Source organism: Stegodyphus dumicola, chromosome 4 (genome assembly GCF_044657685.1).
Source record: "Stegodyphus dumicola isolate Sdum_Otavi_A_Nest chromosome 4, ASM4465768v1".
Lineage (NCBI taxonomy): Eukaryota > Metazoa > Arthropoda > Arachnida > Araneae > Eresidae > Stegodyphus > Stegodyphus dumicola.
In genome coordinates this window covers 164829026-164843535 of record NC_140771.1, presented here as the reverse complement: position 1 = coordinate 164843535, position 14510 = coordinate 164829026, and the positions used below count along the sequence as shown (strand labels likewise).

Below are 14510 nucleotides of genomic sequence, written 5' to 3'. Positions count from 1 at the left end.
TTATACTTGCAAAGGTCATGTAATGTGAAGCACGCTTGTTCAAGTAACGTTCTTGGTACATTTTCACAGTTCCATCCATAATCAGCATGTCAACCAGTTCATCGTTTGAATATGTGTTCAGCCTACTACCTCGGGAAAGAGCCTGCAAATGATGACTTCCAGAAAGATCGCTGTTCACACAACCTTAAATTCAGCATCTTCTACCACAAGGCTGCCGGGAGGAATCTTCTAGAACATAAGGAATTCCATGTAGCGCTGCTGTTGGCCTGCCTGACAATTTTTGGCCATTATTTTGAACCTTTTGCAGTACAAACTTTCAATAAAATGTTTTCTGTTCCATTAATGTGTTGCTGTTTCTTTTCTCTACTTCTTTGCACCATAGCTCGTAACTACAGCATTTCCTATGTGATTCTGAGTTGTCTCTGTAACCCCTACATGGCCTGCAAGTTTGTCGGTCTGGTAGCAAATCACCCGGTATATAATCCTTTTAATAAAAAACCCAATTTCACCTATCTCAATACTTCAATAAAGACTGTTTCTATCAGCTACTTCAGCACCCATTCACCTACACTGGGATATCCAGACATTAACAATGCTGGGAAAGAAGTTGAAGACCTTTTATATTTCTCTACCTTTGAATTACTTTACAATCCTTGTGAACAGCACAATTCCATACATTGTAACGGGAAAATAATCTGGATTTACTGCTTGTTATACCAAATCTCTCACATTGTAATGAAAGAAAAGTATTGGATGACCCTAGTTCATGGCATTGACTAAAGTAAGTGTCAATATTACATTTTAACCCTTATTTAAAAGCACATATTCAAGACATTTCTTCCACTAGTCGTTTGTAGTTGAAACTACTGAAGTTGTTGTAGTTTTTTCTTGTTGAGCTTGTTTTTATGGTTGCTAATGACTTCATGTCTTCATTGTTAATTTCTTAGCTCATGATTTTACCTAGAGATGCAATATTAAAAAAATAACAAAAAAGTAGTGAGTGTTCAGTGCTGCAATCCAACATGGTCAAAATTTCCTTAAGCCAAATTCATGTTCTTGTGAGTTACTTGATGCTAGGTCTTTTTAATGAAAACTAAGCAACAGAAAATGATAAAAAAATTTTACAGACAGCGCTGAATGTTAATTACGTGGCACTTACCTCAAAATACTTTTGAAAATCATATATATTGCCAACTTGAGTGTTTGTAATCCAAGAGACTCTTTGTTATCTGAGGTGTCTTTTGTTCTAATTATTTGCTCATGGAGAAAAGCGTTCGTGATCAGACGTTCTATTGATTTTCTATTGATGACTGGTATTGAATTTTAAAATACAAAAATGTCCCATAGATCAAGTTGGAAAATGTTTCATGAAAATCCCTAATTACTATAGTTTAGAAACATTGAAATACAAAAATTACAGTATGCAAAAACATTCATTAACTTTTCATTTTGGAAATTGTTTCTCCTCCCTATTTAATCTCAATAATAATCCATTGATAAATTTCTTCATAACTGTTGAGATATTTCTAATCGCATTCTTACTGGTTAAAAGTATAGCTTTCTGTTACATCCGATACATTCATTAGCTTTCAGTCAGGTCTGAATTATTCCGAAACTTAATCCCATTCTTTATGTTATTTTTGATTGGTTATTTATTGTGTCTTGTTTATTATTTGCTAAACCATGATCTGTTATAAAGTAATATATATATATGACCTCTGTAAGCGTTTTAGCGCTACTTATCTCTGCTTATATTACTCTTCTTGCTTGTATTTCTTTGCATGTAACTCTGCGTATCTCAGTAATAAATATTTGTTTTGCGAACCACGGCATTTTCTATGTTTAACAGCAGAGTGTGGTTCTTCAGAAAGTTAGAATTTGCTGATATTTTCCCTAATTGAACCTTCTGTGTAATAATTTATCGTTTGCGTGATTTTGTTTTGGTGTTTCGTGAATGATGGCTTTTCCAACCGGAAGTGAAAGGGAAGCTTTTGGTGTTGCACCATTTGATGGTGTTAGTAACTTTACTGTTTGGTGTCGAAGAGTTCAAGCGGTATTTACAGCAATTGAATTGGATACATTTTTGGAAACAGAAGCAATTGCGGACAGAGTTGCAGATGTTTTGAAATTGAAAAAGGCTTATGCCTTAATACTTGCACTTCTAAGTGATAATGTTATTGCTTCTCTTCAACGTGAAGACACGGCATGTAAAGTATGGAAGAAGTTACAAGCTATATATAGTGCTAAAGGAGCAGTGAGTCAAATTTTAACGCGTAAACGTCTAGCTACCATAAGGAAATCCAAGGATGTATCAATGAGACAGCATATCGACAGCATATTATGCTTGGTTGGTAATCTACGCGTCTCAGGATCTGAAGTAAGTGACTTTGATATTATTATTTACATTTTAATGTCTTTGCCAAAGGAATATGAAAATGTTAAGGCATCTCTCTAAAAACAACCAAGTGATAATTTGAGTTTGGATTTTGTTACAAGCAGACTTATTGATTGTGAATCTCTTATGTTTGATTATAAAAGTGAAAATAAGTATTCTAAACCAAATACAAACAACTCTGTTTTTATTAGTTCTCGTAAAGAATTGTTTTGTACTTATTGTAAAAGAAAAGGCCATTTTGTTAAATTTTGTAGGAAAAAGAACTGTATCTGTCATAACCATGGGAAAACTGATCACTTCAAAAGTGAATGTTTTGATAATTCTAAAAAGCAGGCAAATTCAAATAGTAATAAGTATGCATCCTGCATCCCCTGCAATATCTTTTATGGCTGGAAATCTTCTGCATGATCAATTTATTATTGATTCTGGTGCAACTTTTCATATATTTTCTCACAAGGAATGGTTTACCTCAATTAAGCCTAAGACTGGAACTGTTAAGTGCGCGTCTAAGTCGGCGGTTTTAGAAATGGAAGGAATTTGTGATATTTGTGGTAAAACTAAGAATGGTGTTGAAATAATGTTAAAAGATGTTCTTTACGTTCCAAAATTAAACGGACAATTAATTTCTGTCAAAAATATTGAAGCAGCAGGTTTGAGCATAATTTTTAAAAATGAAATAGTTTACATTGAAAACAAAAGCAAGCGTTTTCGTTTTGGATATTTGGACAAATGCGGACTACATTTTAGTGATTTTTCACCAAATCTATTTACAGCTTTAGCAGTAAAGAATGATGATTTATGGCACAGAAGATTAGGACACTGCTGTGATCAAAAATTAAAACTAATGAATCTTCCAGCAAAAAAATCCTTTTGTGAAGTATTTGTTCGTGCCAAACAAAGTGGTTTGCCTATAGGAAAGGGTCCTCGCATAAAAGAATCCAAACAGCTTTTAACTATACACACTGATATATGTGGTCCAATAGAACCTCAAACACTCAATGGGGAAAAGTATTTCATGACTATGATTGATGACTACTCGCGATTTATGGAAATCAGACTGCTCAAAAGAAAAAGTGACATTGCTGATAAACTTAAACTATTCTTTAAATTGAATCTAACTGTTACAAAACTGTGCTGTGACAATGCCAAAGAATATATCAGTGGAGAATTGCATGATGTTGCTAAAAGAGCAGGTGTAAAAATAGATCCTGCACCTCCATACACACCTTTTCTAAATGGTGTTTCTAAACGAGCAAATAGAACTGTACTGGAGAAAGCTAGAGCAATGATACTTGAGGCAAATTTACCAAAATTCCTTTGGGGTGAAGCAGTACGTACGGCTGCTTATATAAATAATCCACTCCCAAATAGTTCAATTGACAATCGTGTTCTTTATTCTCTGAAGTACAGTAAAAATCCTGATTTAACAAACATGCATGTGTTTGGCTGTGATGCTTATACTCTTGTGCCACCATTGCAAAGAAAGAAACTAGATGAAAAATCTGTCAGAATGATATTTGTAGGTTATTCCACAATGGGATATCATTTAATGATTCCAGAAACAAGATGCATCATTGTTTTCAGAAATGTTAAATTTAATGAAGAAAAGAAGAAAGTAGAAAATCAAAAATATATTTCCAATAGTTCTGATTTGAGTGAAAATGACAATGATGACATTAAAAATGAAGACAAATCAATTTCAGACACTGATAACGGCAAATTAAATGCTGCAAATAAGAAAGAGGAACAAAGAAAATCTTCCAAGAGAAAAGAAACAGCCAGTTACGTATCCTAATCCTGAGATTTACCAAGTAATGTTTGCACAGCAAGACACTGTGACATTTGAAGATATTGTAAATCTACCACAAGTAGAACAAGGACTATGGAAAAAAGCTATGGACTAGGAAATGAAATCTATGGAAGATAACAATGTCTGGAACCTACAAAGTTTACCCCTTGATAAAAGAGCTATTTCCTGCAAATAGGTTCTACATAAAAAACGAGATGGAACTTACAAATCCAGGCTTGTTGCTCATGGCTTTATGCAAAAGGAAGGCATAGACTATACAGAAACGTTTTCTCCAGTAATTAGTATGTGCCCTTTACGTTTAATCCTGGTAATTATCAATAATGAAGATTTGCAAACTTTTACTTTAGATGTCAAGACAGCTTTCTTGAATGGTAAGTTACATGAAATCATCTACATGGACCAGCCAAAAGGATATGATGATATGAGTGGTAAGAAATGTAAACTTAAAAAGAGTTTATATAATCTTAAACAGTCTCCTCGACAATGGTATCAGAAATTTCTTCATTTTGTTATTAAATTAGATTTTAAGCAATTGGACTCTGAACCATGTATTTTTATCAGAAATCTAAATTGTAAGAAAGTAATTATGGCTCTTTATGTAGATGACTTACTAATTGCAGGTTCGGATGTAAAAGAAACAAATATAATAATATCATTGCTATCAAATGAATTTCAAATGTCAAAATCTGAAAGGGTTTCAGAATTTTTAGGTATTAGACTGAAATTTGAGTCTGAGTGTTTATATTTAGATCAAAAACCATATATTGAAAAATTACTTGATAAATTTAAAATGTCTGATTGTAAAACAGCCCAAACTCCCATTGAACAAAAATCTACAGCAGCTGATTTTCAGAAAGGAAATGCATTTCATGGCCAATACAAAGAATTAATTGGATCTTTACTTTACTTGGCATATATTACAAGGCCAGATATTTTATTTGCAGTAAACTGCTTAAGCCAACTGCAGGAACATCCTACTGATGTTGCCTGGTGTGCTCTAAAAAGAATTCTTAGGTACTTGAAAAACACCTTAAATTTAAAATTGATATATAAAAAGGGTGATTTGGAAAGGGCAAACTTATGTTTGCATGTAGATGCAGATTGGAAGGGAGATACTCAAGATAGGAAATCAATTACTGGTCACTTTATAATGTTTTTAAACTGTCCTAGTGCTGTAACAAGCAAAAGTGTATTGCACGTTCATCAACAGAAGCTGAAATAATTGCTTTATGCAAAGGTATTCAAGATGTTTTATGGATAAAAAATGTAGTAAATGAAATTTCCAGTGTTAAAAATGTTTATATTTTTGAAGATAACCAGTCATGTATCAAAAATATCATTAATGAAAACTTTTCAGGTAGGTTGAAACATATACATATAAAATTAAAGTTCACTCGTAAGACTGTTAAGGAAAATAATATTAGAATTGAATATGTACAATCACATTTACAAATTGCAGATATGTTAAATAAGGCTCTGTCCAAAACAAAATTCTATGAACTGTTATCATTGAGCTGTTTAAAAATTTTGTAATTATTTTATGTTTTGTATAATGCGCGATTAAGGGGGAGTGCTGAGATATTTCTAATTGCATTCTTACTGGTTAAAAGGAAGTATAGCTTTCTGTTACATCCGATACATTCATTAGCTTTCAGCCAGGTCCGAGTTATTCCAAAACTTAATCCCATTCTGTATGTTACTTTTGATTGGTTATTTATTGTGTCTTGTTTATGATTTGTTAAACCATGATCTTTTATAAAGTTATATATATGACCTCTGCAAACGTTTTTGCGCTACTTATCTCTGCTTGTATTACTCTGCTTGCTTGTACTTCTTTGCATGTAACTCTGCGTGTATCTCTGTGTATCTCAGTAATAAATGCTCTGCGTATCTCAGTAATAAATATTTGTTTTGCGAACCACGGCATTTTCTATGTTTAACAATAACAAAATGAATTTTTTATACTTGTGACTGATTTATAAACTGACATTAACATCAGCATTTTAAAAAAACTAATCTGAATGCTAATCATTCATTTTCAATAACAAATTATCAATTACCATGAGGTCATTTAACATGTTTGCTGCCGACCATGAGTTATCTCGTACGTCGAAGTTTGTGTTTAGGTGCCAGCTAAGAGTTAATTCCTAGAATATTTTTGTTTCACCTACACCACATAACGATCAAACTCATAGTATTTTCATTTTCTGTGGAAGTATCTGGCTTTGGGGATCAGTAAGAAATACAATTTGGTGCAATTCAAGAGATTTATTATAATTAATATAGTATAAGTAATTATAAAGTAAATAACATAGAAACTGTACAAATAATCAAATAATTTATAATAATTTTTGTTATAATAACTGTCATAAAAATAATCAGTCTTTGTTATAAGAAACCACCAACTACAAATATACTCGTTACGAGCATATTTGTAGTTAGCACTGTCATAAAACATTTTATCGCAAAAAAAGGCTACGATATAACTCATATAATTAATAAAGCAATTAAAAATTATCTAAATTCAATAGTTTTCCCATAAATAAATGCTTTGTATTTTTATTTTACAATTAATTAACTAAAATTTTTTGCCGTAGTGGAACCGTTTTTGAAAATGTCGCTTGGCAGCAAATGCATTAAAGAATTGATGGCAAGGAGGCAAAATAAAAATTAAAAATGGAAATGTAATATATTACAATTCCACCACTTGCCTATAAATAAATGAAACGACAAATCCAATTACATTTTCTCCTTAGTTTACATGATGCTGAAAGTGTGTGTGGGGAAGAGAAACTAAATTGGTCCTAGAGCTTACTGTATATTTTCCACAGCATGTTTTATAGCTAGCAACTTAGTCTATAATACAAATAATCGTCTATATTAGTCTATAATACAAATAAAATATTTAAAGACAGCTTACATTATGACATGACACACAGTTTTCATCTATACTTCCATCTTCACTAAGGCGGACTTTACGGAAAGAGCTTGAAATTTTACTTCTGAAAGTCGATAAGCTCGATGATTTAAAATTTTTTTGCACGGAGAAAGATTCCCCTTCACCGGTTGACTTCAAAGCAAAAGATGACGAGACAGAACTTTCTGGGGTTGAAACTTCTTTACAAGGGCTGCTATGACTAGCTGTCGAAATAAATAAATAAATAAAATAAAAAGTAGATAAATAATGAGATAAATTTTACAGCAAAACACCTCCAAAAAGTGCTTACTATTAAAAATATATAAAAAATGAAATAATACAGAAAAAAATTTGAAATTTGAAAACTTCAGATTACATTCTAACATCACAAAAATGAGTTCAACATTGTTTATGCAATTCTCTTATTTTCTATATGCAACAACAGATCGCTGTGTAGAAGAGAAGAACAACACCACAAAAAAGGAATTTTTCAAAAAATGGTAAGTGTTTTATAGCCAATGCTTATTTCTTAAAATTTTATTGATTGATTGCTCTAGTAGAATTCTTAGTGTGGCGCCATTTGAAAATGGCTGTTACCTTTCACGTTTATCAATTTCTCAAAGAGAGGTTTTCCTCAAGGTGTTGAAAAAATTTAAAACATATTTCAAATATTTCATTTTAAGTAAAACACTTAAATAAAAATATTTATTTTTGACAAATCATCATCTACTACTAAACATCACTGAAAATTAATTCAAAAAATATTTTAATTTTGAAAGTTTAAGCATTTACTTCTGCATCTTATTTTGAAATGTGAAATGACATAAACAGAAAAATTATGAAACATTTAAAAAGTACATTACTGTCTGAACAGTATTAAAAAAGACATATAGAGACGGACACTTGCAATCTACATGTTTCTAGAAAATTTCATTTTTGATACAGACTATAGTATACATATGGCACAAAGTTAATAATTAAGCATCAGACTTGCATGGTATCAAAAAAACTACATTATGAATGACACTCATGGCATAAATAACACTAAATGCAAAATGTTAAGTCATCCATATTAAATTACTTCTTAAACAATTAACATTGTTTTGCTGATGAGAGCAAAGATAAGTGAAATATCATATGCATCATAGACTGACACCATAGATTGCTATTTACGAAGATTTTATTATCAATGGAAAATAACAACTCTCTCAGATTTTTGTAAAATACTCTAGCATGTTGCATATTATTAGTATATTCCATAATACAGTAACACTCTAGTTATCCAAATCCTAGACATCCAAAATGCATAGTCTTTCCAGGACAAATACACTTAAAATTAACTATTAATATATTTGTATGCTTTTAATCCTTCCTTTGTTGTAAAGAATACATGTGCAATACAAATCAATATACATGTACAAAATGTCTTAACAAGATATACTTTTTTATGAACACTTTTACGAACATTTAGTAACAATTAATAATAAAAAAGGAATTTATGGCAAATTTTCATGAACAGGACAGCAAGAAAAATGAGCATGACCGTACTGATGACAGCAACCTTACACCATGAACTGCACAAAATGTTTTGACACATCATTATTTGACTCAAATATGTTTTTCATGTGAGATTTTGACTCACATGAAAAATGAACTGAACTTGAAAATTAAATCAAGAGTTACAAATTTTGAAATTAAATATCCCAGTCAATTTAATTCATACAGGAGTCAAACTTATCATAATTTTTTTTCCTATACTAAAACATGAAAAATTTTAAATATTTCTGTAAATGGAAGTATATGACTATGACCAACAATTGCAAAAATAAAGGCCAGTTAAGGACTTTTAAGTCAGGTAAGGGGGTGGGTACTTAAGACACTGCTTATTGCAATGAAAAATGGAAGTGCACAACTAGATGTTATAGCAGTCCCATACACAAAATTTCAATGTTCATCAATTTTTAGTTAGGCAAGATACATATGTACATGCAGACATCATGAAAAAAATCATTTTTGAATTCATTTTACAATTCAGTTTGGCAAAAAGAGTCATTTATTCTGTCCATATATGCAGATGCCATGCAAAAAACAATCAAAATGGATATTTCCATTGAAATATGATATCCGAATTTTTTCGTGATTACCATATTTCCTTTACTTTGTATAAGGAAGTAAAAACGAGATTCTTTCTAAATACTCTTCTCTTCCCTCCCCCCCCCCAAAAAAATGTCAGAAACTGATTTTTTGCTAAGGTAATATGTGAAAGCCAACAGCCATTTTAAAGTGGTATTACTCTAAGAATTCCATAAACAGCTTTAAATCCATGAAATAAAATAAACAAGAAATATTTGCATAGAACCCTTGCCTTTTTCAAGAAACCCTTAGGACTTTTAGGAAGGGGTGCTGTTTTTACATGTACCCTATGATTTGTTTTCACTTACAAAAACATCAGAGAATAGCACAAATTCAGCTTGTGCATAAACTCGGCATGGCACAAGTTGTTCTCCTTATGCATACAATTATCTGTTTCCACTCAATAAATATATAAATAAGAGAATTGCATAAATTTGGCATCACTTCTGAAACAATACAATGTTTTCTTTTTTATCTTTTTTTTTCCTTCATTTTTCATGCTTCCTTTTTTTTTTTTTTTTTTTTTTTTTTTTTTTTTTTTTGTTTTGTTTAGTAAGCAAAGTGTACAAAAGTCATCTGCATAAAGATGCAATTCATTTTTTTATTATTTTTTCATTATCAAATATATTATCAAATATCATGACATACTAAATAAAAAAATTGAACATATTCACTATTTTCCATTATTAGAATTACAATGGATGCCGATTTTCAGCCATAATTAATTACTTTTGTTATTATAATTAATGTATATGAATTGGAATAAACAGTTTTATGAATTAAAAGTAATTTAAAAAATTAGTAACTATTATTAAATGATGAAACAATATGTTTATCAGTTTTCAAAAACTGTTGGTATTTTTCACAGATTTAACCAGTTGTACCCAATTTCTGCCATTAGTAGAGCAAAAACTATTTTATACCTGCAGAAAGCCAGGGTACTTGTATATTATCCCGTCAACAGTAAAACTGTAGCCAAACAGTGCAATTTAGCAACAATTATCAATAAGCATTACACAGCAACACATTTATAACATCCATGTTTTTGTTGACCCCAAGTGATTCTCAATACACCACCTTTTGTTTTTATCAACAAAGGTATAAATTAACTGATTAACTGTTACTGAAGTATTCTTTCTTGTATTTTGGAAAAAAAATTATGTAGGTCTGCAGAATCACATTTGTGACTGCACTCAGATTTATGTATAGATGCCTGGGATAATTTGTAGAGACATTAGGATTTTTTGGAAGCAAGAGAAATTGAAAAATATGCAACGGCTTTGGCAGGAATCGAACCGTGGACCTCTCAAATACGCGCTGAGCATGCAGACCACTACACCATGAAGGCTCGCTAAGAAGGCGGGAGAAATACCTTAAAAATTAACATCTGTTGAGTGGGAAAAGAATGGCTGTATACAGCCAGAAAAACAGTAATATACTGAGACAACCAAAATCTTCAGGAAGTCTATAGCCATGGAATATGAAACACAGCATCTAGTAAAATCGGAAGGCTCACCAAAACAGTACAAATTGACAAAAGCCTTTTAATAAAGTCAAATACTTCTACAGCAATGGTTATTTGGGGACTTGTGCAGAGAGACTGATAAATATTTGATAAATATTTAGGGATAGTGCTGTCCACTATTCTTCAGGAATGACTGGTGAAACTTTGACAGGATCTCTGCCAAATTTTATGGTTTGATGGTAATAAACTTTCATGGTCGATATAAGTACCAAAGACAGTTATGATTACAAATTAACTTAAACTAACATTTGGTCAAGTTCATATATAACTTACATTCTGAAGGTGACTTCTCGCCTTTCACACTGCTAGGCAGTTTCATCTGGTTGCAAAAATCACTTAACTTTTGCTGTGCACTTACAAATGGATTATTGCTACCGACAGTAATAGCATCATCTCCTATATCATTAGGACAATCAACAGGTAACATCAAAGATGCATTTTTTTCTTCTTCTACACTTTTCATGCTGAGGAAATCTTCTGCTAATAAGCCACTTTGTGGTCGCTAAATGAATAAACAAAAAAAAAAAAAACAAGTTTCATGTTTAATTTAATTTGTTAAATCATTGATATTCAGAGAAATGAAATTTGCTAAATATCTAATAAAAGAAAGAGGAAAATTGGGTCTTCGCCTAATTCTAACATACTATTTATTGATTCTTTTAGTGGGGCAAAATCTCAAAGGAGAAGGAATCTGAAGCGAAGTGAAATTGAGTAACAGAACTTCAGATTCAATAAAATAACTCCATTAAAGAAAATATCACATAAAAATTAAAGAGTTCAAAGTTATTCAGAAGCCATGAGGTCATAAAAGTATCACAGGATTAGCATTAAAAACTGATACAATATCCAATAAACTATAATCTAATTACAAGATAATTGTACGAGGGCTATCCAGAAAGTAGATTACGTTTTGGAATAAAAAAATAAACAAAGTATAGGAAACAAATTTTATTATATACAGATGAAAGCCACACTCAAATACTACTTTTCTACATAGTCACCATACAAATTAAGGCATTTATCGTAGCGATGTACGAGCTTGGAAATTCCTTCGTCAAAAAATTCGGCCGCCTGCGCCTTCAACCACTTCGTTACCTCTTCTTGCAGCTGTGCGTCGTCATCAAAACGCTGCATAGCCAGCCACTTCTTCATTGCTGGGAATAGGTGGAAGTCGCTCGGTGCCAGGTCGGGACTGTACGGCGGATGAGGAAACAACTCCCACTTAAAAGATTGAAGAACTTTACGAGTGACATTTGCCGTGTGGGGCCGGGCGTTGTCGTGAATCAACAAGATCTTAGAGCTCAACATTCCTCTGCGCTTGTTTTGAATTGCTCTTCTGAGTTTTTGGAGAGTTTGGCAATACCTTTGAGAGTTTATTGTAGTGCCTCTTTCCAGGAAGTCCACCAAAATTACACCTTTTCTGTCCCAAAAAACAGTCGCCATCATCTTCCTTGCCGACATTGTTTGCATGCATTTCTTGGGTTTTTGGGGAGAACTTGTGTGCCCCCACTGCATTGATTGCAATTTCGTTTCACAGTTCACATGTTTCACCCATGTTTCGTCACCAGTAACGATGCGATCGAGTAAAGAGTCACCATCCTTATGGTAAGCGTCCAAAAAGTTCAACGCTGCAGCCATTCGCTGATTTTTGTGGTCCTCTGTCAAGATTTTTGGAATCCATCTTGCACAAAACTTGTGGTAACCAAGCTTTTCGCTGATGATTTCGTGCAACAAACTTCGCGAAATTTGTGGAAAACTCAAAGAAAGTTCCGTTATTTTGAAATTTCGATTTTCACGGACTTTAGCATCGACTTTTTCGAGAAGTTCGGCGGTCACTATGCTGGGTCTCCCACTTCGATCTTCGTCGTGAACATTGGTTCGGCCATTTTGAAATCTTATGACCCACTGACGCACTCCAGCTTCAGTGATAATGTTGTCCCCATACACTTCACGAAGCTGCCGATAGATTTCTATCGGTTTACAGTTTTTTGCAGTCAGAAACCTTATTACTGAGCGCACCTCGCGGGATTTTCAATTAACGCAGACATTTCAAACCGTCACAGTATCTGAACGGAGCACAGCACGAACCTCTCACTAGCACGGCTAGATGCAGACTGAGCTGCACAACGCTCTGACCCCAAGATGGCCGCGCTAGCCCCGCCCCTAGCGGACACAGACGGAAACGTAATCTACTTCCTGGATGGCCCTCGTATATGATATAATAATCATAACAAAAGGGTTTCTGCAATGAATACAAATCAAATGAAAATTTCATCATCAAAATGGTAGCCAGTGTTACCTGAAGACAAGCTATGATTTCACAGATAGCACAAGACAGCATTTCTCTATGGATCACTGATTTGCATCATTTAATAGCTACTTCAGGCAGTGACAATACTAATACTGCCAGCAACATTAAATCGCATATGCATAACTTCAGATAAATCCAAAGACCACAATTTAAAGGCTTTAAGTCTAGAAATCTGTTGATACCAAAAGCAAAAGCTTATAACTCGGTTCTCACCAAAGCTGACAAAAAGAGTTTGAAATTTACATGTGCAGCAAAGCAGTACATCTACTATCCTAAACTACAGACAGTATTTTCATACCAATTATACTTTTTGTTTAAGATATTTTTATTTAGTTTCTTTGTTTGTAAGTAAACTTCATTGGCTTACTTTCAATAATACCATACTTCTACGATTTGAGTAATCTTTCTCCCCCCTTACCTATAGGTCCATAAAAAGAGGCAATATTTTGAAATTGAAGATATCGTTAAATCAGAGATTTTTCAACATTACTTATTAGTCCAAAGGGGCAATTTTCCCAGAAGGACTATTAATTTCGTTTTCGCATTTTGGGCTGATTCACTATAAAGGGTGAATCTCTTTCACTATAAACGGCAAAGCACAGCAAAAATTAGCTTATGCCATAAAAGTGGCACTAAACGGTGAAAACTTATGTTTTATGAGTATTGTAAACATTATTTTAAAGCAAGTTATAATATATATTTTTAGCAAGTCTAGATAAAATGTTTGTAATGTTTTTCAAAGATCACATAACAGTAATCAAAGGGAGCATTTGAATCCAGCTTGATCTTTTTCATAAAGCAGTCTATTGCACGAGACCAATTTAGTTGCTGTTTCAAAGCCCTAAGAATTTCTCAACTGATTGTTAATAAATTTAAAGAGGATATTATTCCAAGACCAGCTGTATTTGCAGCAGTATTATTACACAAACAAATGAAATCCTTATTTGCAGTCTTTCCTTTAAACTAGACTGACATGTACAAGCTGAAACATTTCATAAGACTTCATTAAAAATATATATCTATGGGAAAAAAAGCTGATTTTGCTTGAGAAGCTATGATGTAGGGTATAAAATATGATTTTATATTACTGCCCTGCCTGCTCAATGAATAATTTAAATCTTGTGCACGCTAATGATATTAAGTTACTGCTTGATTTAAACTAAATCTAAAATAGTACCAATTTAAAGCATTTAAAGCACTGTTTTACTCTCTATTACTAATTAACAAAATATTTTAAATGCTTTTGTTAGTTTCCATCAATTTTAACTTTAATAACCAGTTTTTGCCAATGCCAAAGCAAACACTATTTGCTGCCATATAGCCTTGCTGTAGGCATTATGGAAAAAACCTTGCAGTTTTTTCGCAATGCCCCTAGCATTTGATTTAGGTCATGGTAATTCTTTAACAGTATTCTTTTTT

At 32.5% G+C, this 14510-nt stretch overlaps 1 protein-coding gene across 6 annotated transcripts in view; it reads right to left on the bottom strand.

Moving 5' to 3' along the window:
* LOC118200199 (TBC1 domain family member 2B-like) overlaps nucleotides 1–14510 on the bottom strand; it is a 146745-nt gene that overhangs the window by 110170 nt on the left and 22065 nt on the right. For all 6 annotated transcript variants that reach the window (XM_035372135.2, XM_035372137.2, XM_035372136.2 and 3 more), the window contains 2 exons: nucleotides 11054–11282; nucleotides 7126–7346 (listed from right to left, as the gene is read on the bottom strand). In XM_035372135.2, the coding sequence (XP_035228026.1) occupies nucleotides 7126–7346; nucleotides 11054–11282 (450 nt within the window). The remainder of the gene's footprint in view (nucleotides 1–7125; nucleotides 7347–11053; nucleotides 11283–14510) is intronic.